Raw genomic sequence first — 16,906 nt, 5'->3', positions numbered from 1 at the left:
GGTTTTGCTCTTTTCAACGCTTTGATCTTGATGTAAAGGCGATTTATAAATATTTAGTTGTATGTTTGTATGTAACAGTTTATTTTGTACAGTTTTTGTTTTACTCGTTTTTTTTTTTTTTTGTAGGGTAAAGTACATGTAGTTTTTATTGTTTGAATGACACACAGGAGTACCCGCCGTATGCGTCACATGACTTATACGCGGGTTATTCAAAATGAATGAACCGTGTCGTGACTCATTCATTTGAGTGCATTGATGCATGTCAGTATAAAAGCAGTGTCCTTAGCAACAGAATCAAATTCATGCCGCTGCTTACTCCGCTGTAGTGCTAGTGTCGCATTTCGGCAACAGTGTTGACATAACACCCACCTACGATATACGATATTAAGTTCATAATATGCAGTTTAAGAACGGCCCACTCCCATGATTTAAAAAATTCTGAAACTAAATAATGTTTTCAATGTGTGTTTATTGTGTGTCCTACAATAAAGTGAAACTGTTTTTCATGCGTATGAGCGCAGCGAAGAGCAGGAAAATGAAAGATTACATTCTTGAATACAAATTGCATTGTTTCGTTTTTAGGGGGGGCCTGGAAACCATACCCCACTACTTCAATGTTCGATTTATATGGCGCCTAAATTAAAGTTATCTCTAGGCGCTTTTTAAATAACTCAAACAAATAATCTTCGTTATGTATAATTGACTGGATGATTATAAACACACACGTACAAGGAACACGTTGCCTTGGATCGGACGAGTTGGTCTATAACAAACGTTTGTAACCGTTTTTTTTTTAATAAAATGCATATGGTTGGAAAGATGTTTAAAAGTAGAATACAATGATCTACACAAGTTTGCCTCGAAACTGCGTGGTTTTGTGCGAACCAACACGGTCGGCCATTAATTTATGGGAGTCAAAAATTTGACTCCCATAAACGCCGACGTGATAGTGGACGAGGTACAAGAAAAAAAGTGCAATTTCGAGGCATGTTTGTGTGGATCATTGTATTCTACTTTTACAACATCTTTCTACCCATAAAACGCTTTCCAAAGACCAACTCGCCCGATCTAAAGCAACGTGTTCCTTTAATACTGTATAGAAAAGAGGTGGGTTTTCAGGGCACTTTTGTATGATTTGAAAAACGGTGATTGAAAGAATGTGATGTGGGAGATTGTTCCAGAGAGTGGGAGCAGTGACGCTGATGAATGACCGGTTTCCGTAGCATTGTGTGTTGAATCTTGGAATAAGAGATGTTGGTGGAGCTGTAGTCCAATGATTGTGGGTTGGCAAGTTTGCTTTATATGATTCAAATGCATGTCCTTGATTGTTGACATGCTGCGCTCAATTTCATAGAGCTGCTAAGCACAACAATTTGCTTTGCATGAAATTTCTTCCATGATAAAAACAGGATTACCAGCCAAATTTCCATTTGTTGTATGTTGTTTCTTGCTGGTATTCAGCTGTTGTTTGCTTGTCCTAAACTCACGTGGAAATTTGGTTGCCATTCCTGTTCTTTCCAAGAGAGAAACTTCATGCTAAGCAATTTTATTTTTAGCAGCGCTATGAACTTGGGCCCAGGTGACATTGCCCGAAGTCACGGCACTTTGTTTGCAGACGAGGATCGAGAAAAACACCTTTGTTCAATGTTTATTTACAGGGCTGGGGGATCAACACAAGATCCGATAGTTCTGGCACAAAACAAACTCTGGTACTTCCCCTTCGCGAGCAAAATTGTTTCTCAATAAAAAAAATAAAAAAATCAAACATGTTGTTGGAAGGTAGCCAATGAAAGTCATAGACTAAAACTTAATTATTAATTTATTAATTTATTTATTAATTTATTTTATTACACAACCAACAGGGAACTCAGCTCCAATAACAGGATCAATAGGTAACGGGAAGAAATGTTCAGTCTTAGTTGTGGAAGGAAAACCCCGATTGCTGGAAAACCCACATAATCAGGTTGGGAACTGAGAACCAACCTGACAATGTGGTGTCCCCCCCCCCCCCCCGCCCATTTGATAAATTTAAAGGCAGTGGACACTATTGGTAACTACTCAAAATATTTATTGGCATAAAACCTTATTTTTTAACGAGTAATGGGGAGAGGTTGATGGTATAAAACATTGTGAGAAACAGCTCCCTCTGAATTGACCTAGTTTTGGATAAAAGGAGTAATTTTCCACGAATTTGATTTCGAGACCTCAAGTTTAGAACTTGAGGTCTCGAAATCAACCATCTATAAACGCACACATCTTCGTGTGATAAGGGTGTTTTTTTCTTTCATAGTTATCTTGCAACTCCGACGACCGATCGAGCTCAAATTTTCACAGGTTTGTTATTTTATGCATTATGTTGAGATACACCAAGTGAGAAGACTGGTCTTTGACAATTATCAATAGTGTACACTGTCTTTAACCGGGCTGTTTGTTTAAGTTTTCGAGATATCAACGACGGACTAGTTGTACGAGGTACAACAACGTCGACAAACCATGCTTCGACCCCACAGTATCAAGTGCTGTTACGTACCGCGCAGTCAGCGGGCCGGTGCTTGCGTAAAGATCCTAGGCCTACATGTTTGTGTGTAGTTGTATCTTGATGTTTTCATATGATATACTACAACTTATAGTAATTTTTAATTATTCCCTATCTTTCTCAGAGAACTGATTAGACCATGGAGAATAGGGAGCTGAGCAGAGGTAGGCACTATCTTGTCATGTTCTTATATATTATTATATTCTGGTAGACCATGGAGAGTAGCGATTATTCGATAGTTTTGGGGCACCGTATAGACGATGTGTCCTATGTTTACATTCAACTGCCCTCTGTTGACAAAACACTGTATACGTCATGTTTCGCCGGGCAAAATTAATACGCGTATAGTCATGGTTAGACTGCATACACTTTCTAGCTGGCTACCAAAACACAAAGGCTTGGGCCGGCGGTATGCGCGAATCATGTTATGGTTTTCTAGTGACGTCAGAGGTCACATCGTCTTTAAAAAATTCCCGATCACCTAAGGTAACCCTTGTTTTTCATGTTTTGGTGAAAGACTTCTCTTGAAATATTATTCCATGAAATGCTTTACTTTTTGAGAAAACATGAAAACAATTTTATCAATTCTCGATATCGAGAATTACGGATTTATTTTAAACACATGTCATGCCACGGCGAAACGTGCGGAAACAAGGGTGGGTTTTCCCGTTATTTTCTCCCGACCTCGATGACCGATTGAGCCTAAATTTCCACAGGTTTGTTATTGTATATATAAGTTCTGATACACGAAGTGTGGGCCTTTGGAAAATACTGTTTACCAAAAGTGTCCAATGGCTTTAAACTGCTTACTGTTTTAAAGGGAAGGTACACGTTTTGTCATTACTCAAAACAAATATTTACTTAAAAACTGACTTGATAACGAGCATTAGAGAGCTGTTGATAATATAAAACATTGCAAGAACGGCCTCCTCTGAAGTAACGTATAGGTTTTGAGAAAGAGGTAATATCTCACTAAAATAGTAAAAGACTTCTAGCTAGAAGTCTTTTATTCCTATCTGAAAACACACAACAACGTCAAGCAAGGGCTTTTTTTCTCTCTTATCATTTTCTCGCAACTTCGATGACCAATTTAGCTCAAATTTTCACAGGCTTGTTGTTTTATGCTTATGTTGGGATACATAAAGTGAGAAGACTGGTCTTTGACAATTACCAGTTGTGTTCCTTCCCTTTAAATTGACTTGCTGTTTCATTTTTATTGCATTTAAACAAGTTTTATTTTCTTCTTGCAGTTCGAAAGAAGAAGAAAAGGAGAAGACTCGCTATACATCATGTTCGGAACGTTGATATATCGAATTGCTCAAACTGTTTCATTCAAGGTCTAAATTTCGGTAAGTATACAACATTTAATTTCAAACACGAGAAGTTCAAACTTACCACGCTCGTTTTGTTTTACGTGTCGGAGTACTTTTTGTAGGACACATAACACAATGTCCACAGATTTACATTAAACTAACACAGTTTGAAGATAATGCTGGTAGAAAATATTACTTGCTGAGGTGCTGTAGTTTTTGAGAAATGAGTAAAACAAGTCGCGAAATTAATTTTCGGTTCAGGAGATAAAAACTATTTGAGCATGTTAAACGTATTTTCGTGACATTGTTTTATTCATTTCTAAAAAAACTACAGCACTTCAGCAAGTAATAGTTTAATTTAAGCTTTCTACTACCATAATCTTCAAATGGTGTAAGTTTAATGTAAATATTATATGGACTTTGTGTTACCAAAAGTATCCAAATCGCTGGAAGAACGTTAATTATCAGGTTTATTTTTTCCATGCAAAAAAGTTTGCTGAGTTTATAATTACATTGTTACTGATTGTACTTTTGGTAATTATTCATACTATTTCTCAATATATTTTCATTTGCAGTGACAAATAAAAAGGAAGGAATAATAAGGATCCGTGTTGATAAATTAAGTGTTTTGAATTCTCCGGGAAGCGTCATTCAATTTGGTCAGTTTTGCAACAATATGGTTATGTTTGGTGGTAAGTGTGAAATTTATAAGGTTTATGAAATAATCACTAGCCTTAAAGACACTGGACACTTTTTGTCAAAGACCAGTCTTCTCATTTGGTGCATCCCAACAAATGCATAAAATAACAAACCTGTGAAAATTTGAGCTCAATTGGTCATCGAAGTTGCGAGATAATAATGAAAGAAAAAGCACCCTTGTCACACGAAGTTGTGTGCTTTTAGATGGTTGATTTCGAGACCTCAAAATTCTAAATCTGAGGTCTCAAAATCAAATTCGTGGAAAATTAGTTCTTTCTAGAAAACTATGTCACTTCAGAGGGAGCCGTTTCTCACAATGTTTTATACCATCAACCTCTCCCCATTACTCATCACCAAGTAAGGTTTATGCTAATAATTATTTTGAGTAATTACCAATAGTGTCCACTGCCTTTAACAGCATCTATGTATGTTTGGTAAACACTAGGTAAACCAGCAGCTTTGGATAGTGTTATAAAATTTGAGAAACATTTCACTTCGAAATACTGCGATTATGGAAGAAATATATTTAATGTTTTATGACCTATCAAAGTTACTACTATTGGTTGAATAAATTAGTTAAATTTAATTGTATCAATTTTATTTGGTTTTAAAAAGGTCATAATGCTATTTTTTTTTTTTTTACCTTTCTTTCTCCTTTAGGTGCTGATTCAGTTACTGAGAATAATGGGTGTACAGGTAAATTACTTAACGCTATCACTATATTCTGAGTAACATAATTTTGAGTAATAAATTTGAACTCAATTGGTCGCCGAAGTGGCGAGAGAATAATGGAAGAAAAACACCCTCGTGTGTGCATTCAGATGCATTGAAATCGATACCTCACCTGAGGTCTCGAATTCAACTGAAATATTTTGTTAGAAACTACTTCTTTCTCAAAACTAAGTTACTTTAGAGGGAGCCGTTTCTTACAATGTTTTATATTATAACACCCCTCACAAATGCTCTGCCTTTTCATTGGTTGAGAGCTCGTCACTTGATATGTCTGAGTTTTACTAGAAACGGCGGCGATGCGATAGTGCAACGTTTGCCGTGTGATAGTCCGACGACTATCACATGGCGTGCAGTACCCAGACGTCTTTTTACCCACCTCGAACCCAATCTGTTGTGCATCTGTGTGTCTGAACCGCGCGTACGAACGTTTCCTGTACAAGGACAATAAAAAGTCTGTTGGGTGTTATACAAAAAATATTGCCTGCTTTAACTCGTGCTATATGGTTAAAACGGTGATCCCCGGACCGTTCCATTTTCCCTCGGCCGCGCCTCGGGGAAATAGAACGCTCCGGGTATTACCTCGGGAGTCGTAGTTTTAAACATAGCACTCGAAGCAGTCAATATTTGTGTGCTATCAACCGCTCTCCATTGCTCGTTACCAAGTAAGTTTTTATTAAATGCTAACCATTATTTTGAGTAATTGCCATATGATTAGTGTTCACTGCCTTTAAACACAATTTGTGTATAGAACAGTTGGATGTGTGTCTTGATTGAATGTGACTGTATTTGTGATTTTCATTTCTTTCTTTCATTCTACTTCAGATGTTGATAACCTTCCGATGCCGAGTCATACAGGTAACTTGTAGTTGTATTATAGCCTTGCATCAATGTTGATAAATGTACCTTGTAAACCATTACATGTTGCTTTAATTATGCAAAATGAGTAGATGTCTTAAATTCAATTGTAGCCCCGCATACCTTGCAGGAAAATTCTGTAAGTTTAAGCGCTTTGCGACGCCCTCGGGTGTATATTATAAAAGCGCTATATAAATACCGATTATCAATGTCATCTTCAGAACTTTGTGAAATCAACATGTGTCTACAGTTTCACCGATCGCTTCAGAACTCATGGAAAACATATCACTGTATAGTCAGTCCATATAAGTAACAGTTTAACAGTTCTCTGTAAATAAAGGATTCATTTGAATATAATATGGGTTACATTTAAGTTACACCTCATTGGTATGTATATAAATAATTTTTGAAGACACTGGACACTATTGGTGATTGCCAAAGCCTAGTCTTCTCACTTGGTGTATCCATGTGTATCTCAACATAAACATAAAATAACAAACCTGTGAAAATTTGAGCTAAATCGGTCGTCTAAGATGCGAGATAATAATCAAAGAAAAAACACCATCGTCACACGAAGTTGAGTGCTTTCAGATGCTCGATTTCGAGTCCTCAAATTCTAAATCTTAGGTCTCGGAATCAAATTCGTGGAAAATTACTTCTTTCTCGAAAACTACGTCAATTCAGAGGGAGCTGTTTTTCACAATGTTTTATACTATCAACCTCTCCCCATTACTCGTAATCAAGAAAGGTTTTATGACAATAATTTTTTTGAGTAATTACCAATAGTGTCCGCTGCCTTTAAAGTTATGTGATGTTTTTAAAGAGTTTGTTTGTCTCCATATTTTAGGACGATTAACTGATTCTAAGAAGAGTCTACGTTTGACAGAACATATTTGTCAAGTTCTATTCGACACCCAACTTATACATGATATTATTTTTGCTTGTTTTACAGTCAAGTCGTTACTAATGTCAAGCTGGAGTAGAGAACAAGTTCGATGCTGGATCATGAATATCAATCTACCAAGTTATGTTGCAAATCAGTTTTATGAAGAACATGTCAACGGTTTTATTTTACAGAAGTACAAGAAAAAGTATTTGAAAAAGGATTTCCTGTTGTACAAGTCAAATTGGCGTCTTATTTTATATCTGAGAAAAAGTTGGTTGAAAATGGAAAAAGATGTTCGAGAAACTATTGCTTCGTCTGGTTCGAGAAATGTATCATTGCCTTCATCTGTTACGTATGACATTGTTAAAGCTAAAGAAAATATTCAAGACATAGTATTGCATTTAAATTCAAAGTTGAGGTCATTTCAAGATTCATTTACGGAATTTAATATTTCAGACTTAAGCTATTTGCATCGCGGTGATTTACGTGTTACGTCAGAGAGCTTGGAATTTTTTTTTTTTGAAATATTGAACACAGGAAAAAACAACTTAATAGTCGGCTTTATGAATGTAACACAAGGCACTTTATGTGACAATTTTATTGAACAGTTGAGTGAAATATTAGGAAAAATTAAAGATACTGGTCTAACGAGTTTCATACTTGGAGAATTCAATTTGCATAAGAGCTCGAGAAAGTTGCTTCTTTATGAAAAAAATATCATAGGTGCTCTGACAGATAATTTATTCTTCCGACTCAGAACTGAAAGCGCGTTTATAAGAAATTCAATTCTATTTGATGAAGTTATAACAAATGACACGGGTGTGTTTAGTTCTGATGACGGAATATAACATAACACACGACAAAATTAATAAAAAACACAACTGAAAACCGAACTCTATATGCGATTCAAAGCTACGAAAGCCAATACCTTTGGCTGTGATTTTAAAAACTTTTACCGTAGCAAGGTTGACTCTGCCTTACATCCCTCCGGGGTAGTTAAAATGAGCACCATTCCAAATTTGGAGTGGGAAGTAAATTAAAAAAAGATAACAATACAGTTTGTCGATAAGATTGTTTTAGAGAAGCATCAACATTGAGCCATACATACATTGTGCGAACGTTAAACCGAAGTCTACACGCGATTTAAAGCTATTCGAAGTCTACACGCGATTTAAACCTATACGAAGTCTACACGCGATTTAAACCTATACGAAGTCTACACGCGATTTAAACCTATACGAAGTCTACACGCGATTTAAACCTATTCGAAGTCTACACGCGATTTCAACCTATTCGAAGTCTACACGCGATTTAAACCTATTCGAAGTCTACACATCGATTTAAACCTATACGAAGTCTACACGCGATTTAAACCTATTCGAAGTCTACACGCGATTTAAACCTATTCGAAGTCTACACATCGATTTAAACCTATTCGAAGTCTATCACGCGATTTAAAGCTATACGAAGTCTACACACGATTTAAAGCTATACGAGGTCTATCGATTTAAAGCTATACGAGGTCTATCGATTTAAAGCTATACGAGGTCTATCGATTTAAAGCTACGAAAGCCAATACCTTTGGCTGTGATTTTAACAACTTTTACCGTAGCAAGGTTGACTCAGCCTTACATCCCTCCGGGGTAGTTAAAATGAGCACCATTCCAAATTTGGAGTGGGAAGTACAACACCAAAGAGAGTTGTTGTTGTTGTTGATGATGAGGACGTTGATTGGGAGGAGTTTGTGACTATCATGCGGGTCTCGTAAGTTGAAGTAGGTGCCTGTTTCCGTAAGTTGAATTGTGCGTTGTAATAATCGATTGAAAAGCAAAGTCTATCGATTGAAAGCTACGAAAGCCAATACCTTTGGCTGTGATTTTAACAACTGTTACCGTAGCAAGGTTGACTCTGCCTTACATCCCTCCGGGGTAGTTAAAATGAGCACCATTCCAAATTTGGAGTGGGAAGTAATTTAAAAAAAGATAACAATACAGTTTGTCGATAAGATTGTTTTAGAGAAGCATCAACATTGAGCCCTACATACATTGTGTATCTTTATAAACAACTTGAACTTTTATGCTTCTTTATAAAAATATTTCTTCCATGTGGAAAAACTGAACAGTCATGTCTATTTTGGAAAAGCCAAAACATCACTCCTTTTATTTTTGGGGATGATGTATTTTTTTTTATTTTTCATTTTTAAAAAGAGAATCTTTGAATGTCCTTTTATAGAAGTCATTAATCAATAAACATATAATTATTTGAAAGACAAGAATTTGGTTTGCGGCTTCATTTCATTTACATCTGAATCAATATGGACACTTCGTTTTTGGTTCCTGTTTTGTCCTTTCGTGACCACCTCTATTTACAAACAAAAATTAACAGGAGAAAAAAGCTCAAGTGTCAATAAAACATTACTTGTACTATAAAAACTAATGTGAGACTCCTATTAAAGAGTCTGGGTAATTTTTGTAACACAAAACACAATTTCCACAGATTTACATAAAACTTACATAGTATGAAGATAATGATGGTAGAAAGCTTCCCTTAAATTATAACTTGCTGATGTGATGTAGTTTTTGAGAAAACAAAAATTGTACAAAAATGTCCCGAAAATAAACTTCGTCAAAGTTTTAGCATGTAAACACGTAATTGTTATGGTATTTTACCATAACCGATAAATACGTTTTTACATGCAAAATAGTTTTCTTCTCACTGAGAGTGAGACGAAAATGGTTTTTGTGACTTGTTTTAGTACTCATTTCTCAAGAAATACACAGCACCTCAGCAATAAATACATTTTAAAGAAAAAAGCTTTCTACTATCATTATCTTCAAACCTGAGTAAGTGTAATGTAAATCCGGGACATTAAATATATTGTTTTGGGTTACAAAAAGTACCCAAATCATTTAAACCGTGTAAGTTTAATTTAAAACTGTGGATGTTGTGTTTTGTGCCATACAAACAGTCATTTTCGTGTGCTTTTGAATATTAGGCACAAGCATTGTGCACTGTAACCTTTGGGCATGTTCACTGGGTTGCACCCGTAAGCTCTTCGACAAAGAGTGAGAAAGCGCCCTCTTGCGGATTAATCATCAACAAAAGTAGCCTGAATATTAGACTGGTTCCGCGTCCTTTATACGCAAGGTGTTGGCTTTAGTATACACATGTGCGTCGGGTTTAAATGAACATTTCCAGAACGATGAAGGCCATGTGAAATGTTTCTAGGTTAAAGCTGATTATCTACGTGTGTTTTAACAGCAGATTTATGGCGTATTTCACGAGCGTCGAAGATTGACGTCAGATGTTCAGGCTACCTCTGAAGATCGAAAGGCTCACTTCGAGAATCGTGAATAGCTCCAGGGGCCTATTTCATAGAGCTGCTTAAGCACAATTTGCTTCAGCACGAAAATAGCTTGCTTAGTTTACACATGTTACTGGGCAAAATCTTATACATTGCTTGTGACTCATATTTAGCTGTTGTTTACTTTAAGACAGTGGACACTATTGATAATTGTCAAAGACTAGTCTTCACAGTTGGTGTATCTCAACGTATGCATAAAATAACAAACCTGTGCATATTTGAGCTCAATCGGTCGTCAAATTTGCGAGATAATAGTGAAATAAAAACACCCTTGTCACACGAAGTTGTGTGCTTTGTGATGCTTGATTTCGAGACCTCAAATTCTAAACTTGAGGTCTCGAAATCAAATTCGTAGAAAATAACTTCTTTCTCGAAAACTACGTCACTTCAGAGGGAGCTGTTTGTCACAATGTTTTATACTATTAACCTCACCCCATTACTTGTAATCAAGAAAGGTTTAAGGCTAATAATTATTTTGAGTAATTACCAATAGTGTCCACTGCCTTTAACATAACAGACAAAATGGAGTCGGCCGGTAATCTGATTTGACTGAGTAAGGGTTTATTTTGCTTAAAGGCAGTCGACACTATTTGAGCCAAGGCATCGGCTTGTGCGCCTGGCAGGATCCTGTCAGATGAACTTTTGACCGCATATTCCATTCACACTTTTAGTACATACATAAGCCTGCATTGTAAATTTTTAAAAACATTACATACAAACATTATGGGAGCTTTGTTCCCATCGATCCGCTCTTTGACGCAAGCGAGTCTGGAATATTGCTTTAAAAAAATAAATCCAAGGCTCTACCGCGCCTCTAATGGAATGTTACCAGGCAACACAACGGCTGTCTGTAGAAACAGTTAACTTGTTATTAAAGGCAGTGGACACTATTGGTAATTACCCAAAATAATTAGTAGCATACAACCCTATTTGGTAACGAGTAATGGGGAGAGGTTGATAGTATAAACCATTGTGAGAAAAGGCTCCCTCTTGAAGTGACGTAGTTTTCGAGAAAGAATGCGTTTTCCACTTTTTTTAGAATTTGAGGTCTCGAAATCAGGCATCTGTAAGCACACACATATATTTGACAAGGGTGTTTGTTTCTTTCATTATTATCTCACAACTTCGACGACCAATTGAGCTCAAATATTCAAAGGTTTGTTATATCATGCATATGTTGAGATACACTAAGTGAGAAGACTAGTCTTTGACAATATTACCACTAGTGTCCAGGGTCTTTAAGAGCCGGTTGATACATCAATAAAGAAATAAATTTTCTCCAGGGACAAGATTGCGTTTTCGCTGGAAGCAAGCAGTGCTGCTTGGGAGTCATCAAGCACATATTTCTGTATTCCGCATGAATTGATTTCTTGAACAGAAGCCCTTTCAAAGACCCAGATTTCATAATTGTACAGTCATGGTTGTTCTGTATTAACCTACTTTAGCTCTGTGGCTACCAAGTGGGTGCTCATTATTCACGGATCAATAGGCAGACTATACTCACGTGGACAGAGTTATCCAATAATAAGAATAACCGTATTTATACGGCGCCTTTTTCCAAATGATACAAAGCGCAACGTGTTTACTGCAAGGTGAGTGGGGCGAATTTTGTAAATAAGACAAAATCCTTAGCACCCATATGCATAACATAACATACATGTCACACAATTAAACTCAATTGGTCGCCGAAGCTGCGAAATAATATTGAAAGAACAAACACCCTTGTCACAGGAACTTGTGTGATTCGAGACCACCAAATCTAATTATGATGTCTCAATAAAGTCATTTTTTTTTTAATATTACCTCTTTCTCGAAACTACTTCAGTTCAGAGGGAGCCGTTTCTCACTATGTTTTATACTACCAACAGCTCTCCTTTACTCGTTACCAAGTGAGGTTTACGCTAATAATTATTTTGAGTAATTACCAATAGTATATGGTGCGTTAAGATTTCATGGTGATTGATTTCACTTTAGTTTTCAGGTTAATAAAAAAACCTGCTAAATTTTAAAAAACTGACTTTCTTTGAACCATTATGACTAGACTATGTGTTATGTAACGCATGCCAAAGAACCCAGTTCACTTATCCAAAAGAGAAAGGGGTTCGCCCCGGTGTTCCTAGCTGAGGCCGTTGCACTTTGTATACCCTTAGAAGGTGCCAAATATTTGGGTCTCAGAATTCATCACTGTAATAAAATATCTTTCTGAAAGTTTGTATAATTATTCTCGGCGCCTTGAGTACCTTGTTTGGTAGCTTAACTAGGTGCGCCAATCCGTACAAGACTTCGATATTATTACATTATTATATTACATGACTATATACCCATCTGCGTATTGTTAGACCGACCACCAGTTAATTTCTCTAAATTTGTGTATTATCTTCAATTTTTACTTTTAGACCATACACATGTCTGTAGTATGACAAACTACCAGTTAAATTTGTTCGATTTGTTTCTTATCTTTTTCGCAGTTCCAATTGTTCAAAAAGACAGGGAACTTACAGTAGACCTACTTGCCGAAGTTTCATGCTGCATTTCTTGAGGGAGTAGTCGGTCCCTTTCCAGCTTTTCCATTGTATTCCTTGGATTTTTAGAAACTCTCCATCCTGGTAGTACTGACCATTAAGATGAAACGTGAGGCAGCCTGTAAACCACCAGTCACCTTTCCTTTTATTAGAACAATGGTTTGAATGTTCATCATTGTCCTGGTCCTTTGTAGTGAAGGGTCGTCCATTATGCTCAGTCATTGAATCACCAGCTGTACTCCGATTATCGTAAGAACCAGCATGGAGAGTGTAGTTGTCACATGTAACATCAAACTCACCATAAAGCCCAAGCGATCCTGGACTGCCAATATTCCATATCTACTCTGAGCTCCCATTGACCTGACCCAGTGAGGTCACGCAGGATATCATTCCCTAACCACAACTCTTTTTGCAGATCACCGAACCCCGATTGGTAATCAGCCCAGTTACGGTAAAAGTTAACAGAGCCGATTTGTTGCCTCTGGAACACGATCCAGCCTCCTCCATCTGTATCCATATCACAGTAAACTTGTAAACCATGAGTTAGACTTTTTGGGTATATTGTGTATAATATTCCAGTGTCACGGTAACCAGCTTGAAACATTATCAAACAACTGCTGTAACTTTCAATGATGGGTGCTGAAAACGAAGGGTTGTTCATATTGTCATCATAGTACAAACTTCCTTGCAACTCAACGAAGTCGTCTGCGCTTTGAGCTCTGCTGGCATTATTCAATACACAAAAACGTTTCTTGATGTGATAGATGAATGAGCCACAGTTTGGGTTCATGGAGCAGTCTCTCCCACATATCACTGGAGATGATACCGTCTTCCACTGAATGACTTTATTCAGTAAAGCTCGAGTTTCAGCCAAGTATAACGTTTTCATGAAACGTTGTTGGTTTGCACTATGGCAGGTTTGTACCGTCAAAATCATTAACACGGTTACGATGACGATCTCCATGATAAACGCTTGAGGATAAACTTATGTACAGTGAGTCACGTTAAACAAAGTAGAGTTGATATACTCTTCCAGATCTCTCTGTAAAAATTTTGTCCTTACTCAGAATTGTTCAAATAAACTGATTTTGGTCTTTACAATTTTTAAGCAATAAGAAGCTACACACATGTATACCCATTGACATCACCGTTACCATGGCACTGAGATAGAAACAAACGGCCAAACTGTGTTGCCACCTGATGACACACAACCTAATCACCTGCTGTGGGTTTTGATTTGATGTATTGTTCCCGGTCATGGTCGACAATGATAATTTAACTTGTCGTTTACGGCAAAAATACGTGCTTTGGTCAAACAAATTATGGCAATTAATATTTGTTTTCTTCAAACTATAGTCAGCAATGCAATTACGTCAATGAACTCACGACTTTCCTCGGGGGGGGGGGGGGGCACGACCGCAACTCCAATGATGATGTTTTTTTTTCCTTGTTTCCCTTTTTCTTTTCACAGCGCCCAATATATATGTTTAAACAACTTGTTGGCTAGTAAAAGTGGACATTCAAATGCTCTGGTTAGACCCGTTGCCTGTGAAATCCTCACTAACTTTATTTTAAAGTTGCATTTTTTTTGGTAAATAAGTAAACTGCATGTTTGCTTATTAAAAATGTTTTAAACAATACAGCTGTTGGTATTATAAACTATTGTGAGAAACGGCTCCCTCTGAAGTAACGTACTTTTCGAGAAAGAAGCGTCTAAAAGCACATAAGTTCGTGCGACAAGGAATTTTTTCTTCCATTAATATATCGCAAATTTGAAGACCAATTGAGCTCAATTTTTCACAGGTTTGTTAATTAATGCATTATGTGAGAGTTAGTCCTTAACGTGAATTAATTTATCAAAATGAACTAATTTTTGGTCGCCTTCAATATTTAAGCAATAAGAAGCTTTACCCTTTGACGTCACCGTAACAATGGCATTGAGATGTAAACGAACCGCCAAACTTTGTTGCCACTTGAATACAAACAGCCTAATCATCTGCTGTGGGTTTTGATTGAATGCACTATTCCAGGTCATGGTCGACAATTTGTCAATTAAACTTCTATATGACGTTTAAGTCAAGAATACAAGCTATGGTCAAACAAATTATGGTAATTAGTTGTTTTCTTTAAACTAATCAGCAATGCAGTTACGTAATTGGGGACAGGTTAACTCACGACTTTTCTTGGGGGACACGACTGCACCTCCAACTGTATTTTTCTTTAGGAACAACAGGGGTGTTATGTTGAAAGAAATCATTGAACACATATAATTTTTGCATTTATTTTACTTTTTACCCAAAGTGTTTTTTTTTTTTTTTTTTTTTTTTTTACCGAAAAGGTATTATTGTATGCATGGACATCAAAGTGTGTTGAATCTGTTTTCAACTAGTGGTTTAAACCCGCCGAGGCCTGGTTCTTGATAATTTACCTCGACTTCGTCTCGGTAAAATTATCAAGAACCAGGCCTAGTTGGGATTAAACCACTAGTTAAAACCTCTTCACCACACATTGATTCCCTTATTCAAACATCTTGGGTTATGCATGTACGTCACGGAGCACATGTTATTCTGTTTTGCAAGAGTTATAATTTAATGATTCGTCTATATTCGTCCAACAAGGCAATGCTTAACCGCGTTTAACCAACGAGTCACTGTATCGAATAATTGATAAATCCGCTCATTATTGACGCCACACTTCATATTATAATTTAAACAAAAATATTCCCCGTGCGGTTCTCTTGTTGCAGTTAAACTTCCTCGTGTTTGATGTTGTGCACGATATTTATCAAATCAGCCACTCTGTGATAATTATTTAAATGGTTTTATTTCACCTACTTTTGACCTTAGTTTTCTAACCCATTCAGCAAATTTAGCCCCTTTGCTTTTACTAACTTTTCTCACATGTTTCATTTTGTTTTTAGTTTGTCATATTTTATTAATAAAGTCAAATAATATGACAACAACTTTAACAGCTCATGCTGGTTGATTTAGCTTGATTGTTCATAATAATGAAATTGTGAAGTATACGATGATACCATTTTTACAAATTGGTTGGTACGCGATTTTGTTTCGTTTGACAAAATACAAGTTTCTTTTAAATGTTGGTTGAAGTCTTACTTCCAACGGAAACAAATGTTTTTGTTCGCGGTTATAATTGTTGGTAAAAGTGTTAGTAAAGTGTTACAAATCAATCAACTTGCCGTAGTTTCATGCTGCATGTCTTGAGAGAGAATTCGTCTCCCTTCCAGCTTTTCCATTGTACTCCTTGTAGTTTTTGAAAATCTCCATCCTGGTATTAATGACCATTGAGATGAGCCCTGAAACAATGTGTAAACCACCAGGCACCTTTCCTTATCTCTGCACAATTTGTATTGTCCTTGGCATCGTTGTCCAGGTCCTTTGTAGTGAAGGGTCGTCCGTTGTGATTTGTCATTGAATCACCAGCTGTACTCCGATTATCGTATGAACCAACATGGAGGGTGTATTTGTCACCTGTAACAGCAAACTCACCATAAGAAGCCCAAGCTGTGTTGGACTGCCAATCTTCCATATCTACTCTGAGCTCCCATTGACCTGACCCAGTAAGGTCACGCAGGATGTCATTCCCCAACCAGAACTCATTACGCAGATCACCAAACCCAGATTGGTATTCAACCCATGTACGATAGAAGTCGACAGAGCCATCTTGTCTCCTCTGGAACACCATCCAGCCACCTCCATCTGTCTCCATGTCGCAGTAAACCTGTAACCCATCAGACAGACTTGTCGGGTAGATTGTGTATATGCTGTTGTCACGATAACCAGCCTGATACAGCATCAGACAACTGCTGTAACTTTTATAGCAGGGCGTTGCAAACGTAGAGCTGTTTACATTATCATCATAGTATACACTTCCTTGCATCTTGACAAAGTCATCAGGGCTGTGAGCTCTGCTGGCATTATTCAACACACAAATACGCTTTGTGATGTGATAGTTGAATGAACCACAGTTTGGGTTCAT

The 16,906-nt window shown here is 36.9% G+C and overlaps 3 protein-coding genes across 3 annotated transcripts; 1 reads left to right on the top strand and 2 right to left on the bottom strand.

Annotated features, from left to right (window-relative positions):
- Positions 1 to 2,675: 2,675 nt before the first annotated feature.
- On the top strand, positions 2,676 to 8,616 carry LOC117299140. Its single transcript, XM_033782603.1, has 6 exons — positions 2,676 to 2,700; positions 3,787 to 3,885; positions 4,425 to 4,541; positions 5,209 to 5,244; positions 6,103 to 6,135; positions 7,088 to 8,616. The coding sequence occupies exons 1-6, from the start codon at positions 2,676 to 2,678 to the stop codon at positions 7,867 to 7,869; spliced, it is 1,092 nt and encodes a 363-aa protein (XP_033638494.1). The 3' UTR covers positions 7,870 to 8,616.
- Positions 8,617 to 13,202: 4,586 nt separating this feature from the next.
- LOC117299139 (angiopoietin-2-like) lies at positions 13,203 to 13,871 on the bottom strand. Its single transcript, XM_033782602.1, has one exon. The coding sequence runs from the start codon at positions 13,869 to 13,871 to the stop codon at positions 13,203 to 13,205; it is 669 nt and encodes a 222-aa protein (XP_033638493.1).
- A 2,330-nt stretch (positions 13,872 to 16,201) lies between these two features.
- Positions 16,202 to 16,906, bottom strand: LOC117299138 (ficolin-3-like). Its single transcript, XM_033782601.1, has one exon. It carries the CDS (start codon positions 16,904 to 16,906, stop codon positions 16,202 to 16,204), a length of 705 nt encoding a protein of 234 aa, XP_033638492.1.

The sequence above is a fragment of the Asterias rubens genome, chromosome 14 (assembly GCF_902459465.1).
Source record: "Asterias rubens chromosome 14, eAstRub1.3, whole genome shotgun sequence".
In the NCBI taxonomy this organism is placed as follows: Eukaryota; Metazoa; Echinodermata; class Asteroidea; order Forcipulatida; family Asteriidae; genus Asterias; species Asterias rubens.
The sequence above is the reverse complement of the archived record's forward strand: the minus strand, read 5'-3'. Positions and strand labels throughout refer to the sequence as shown.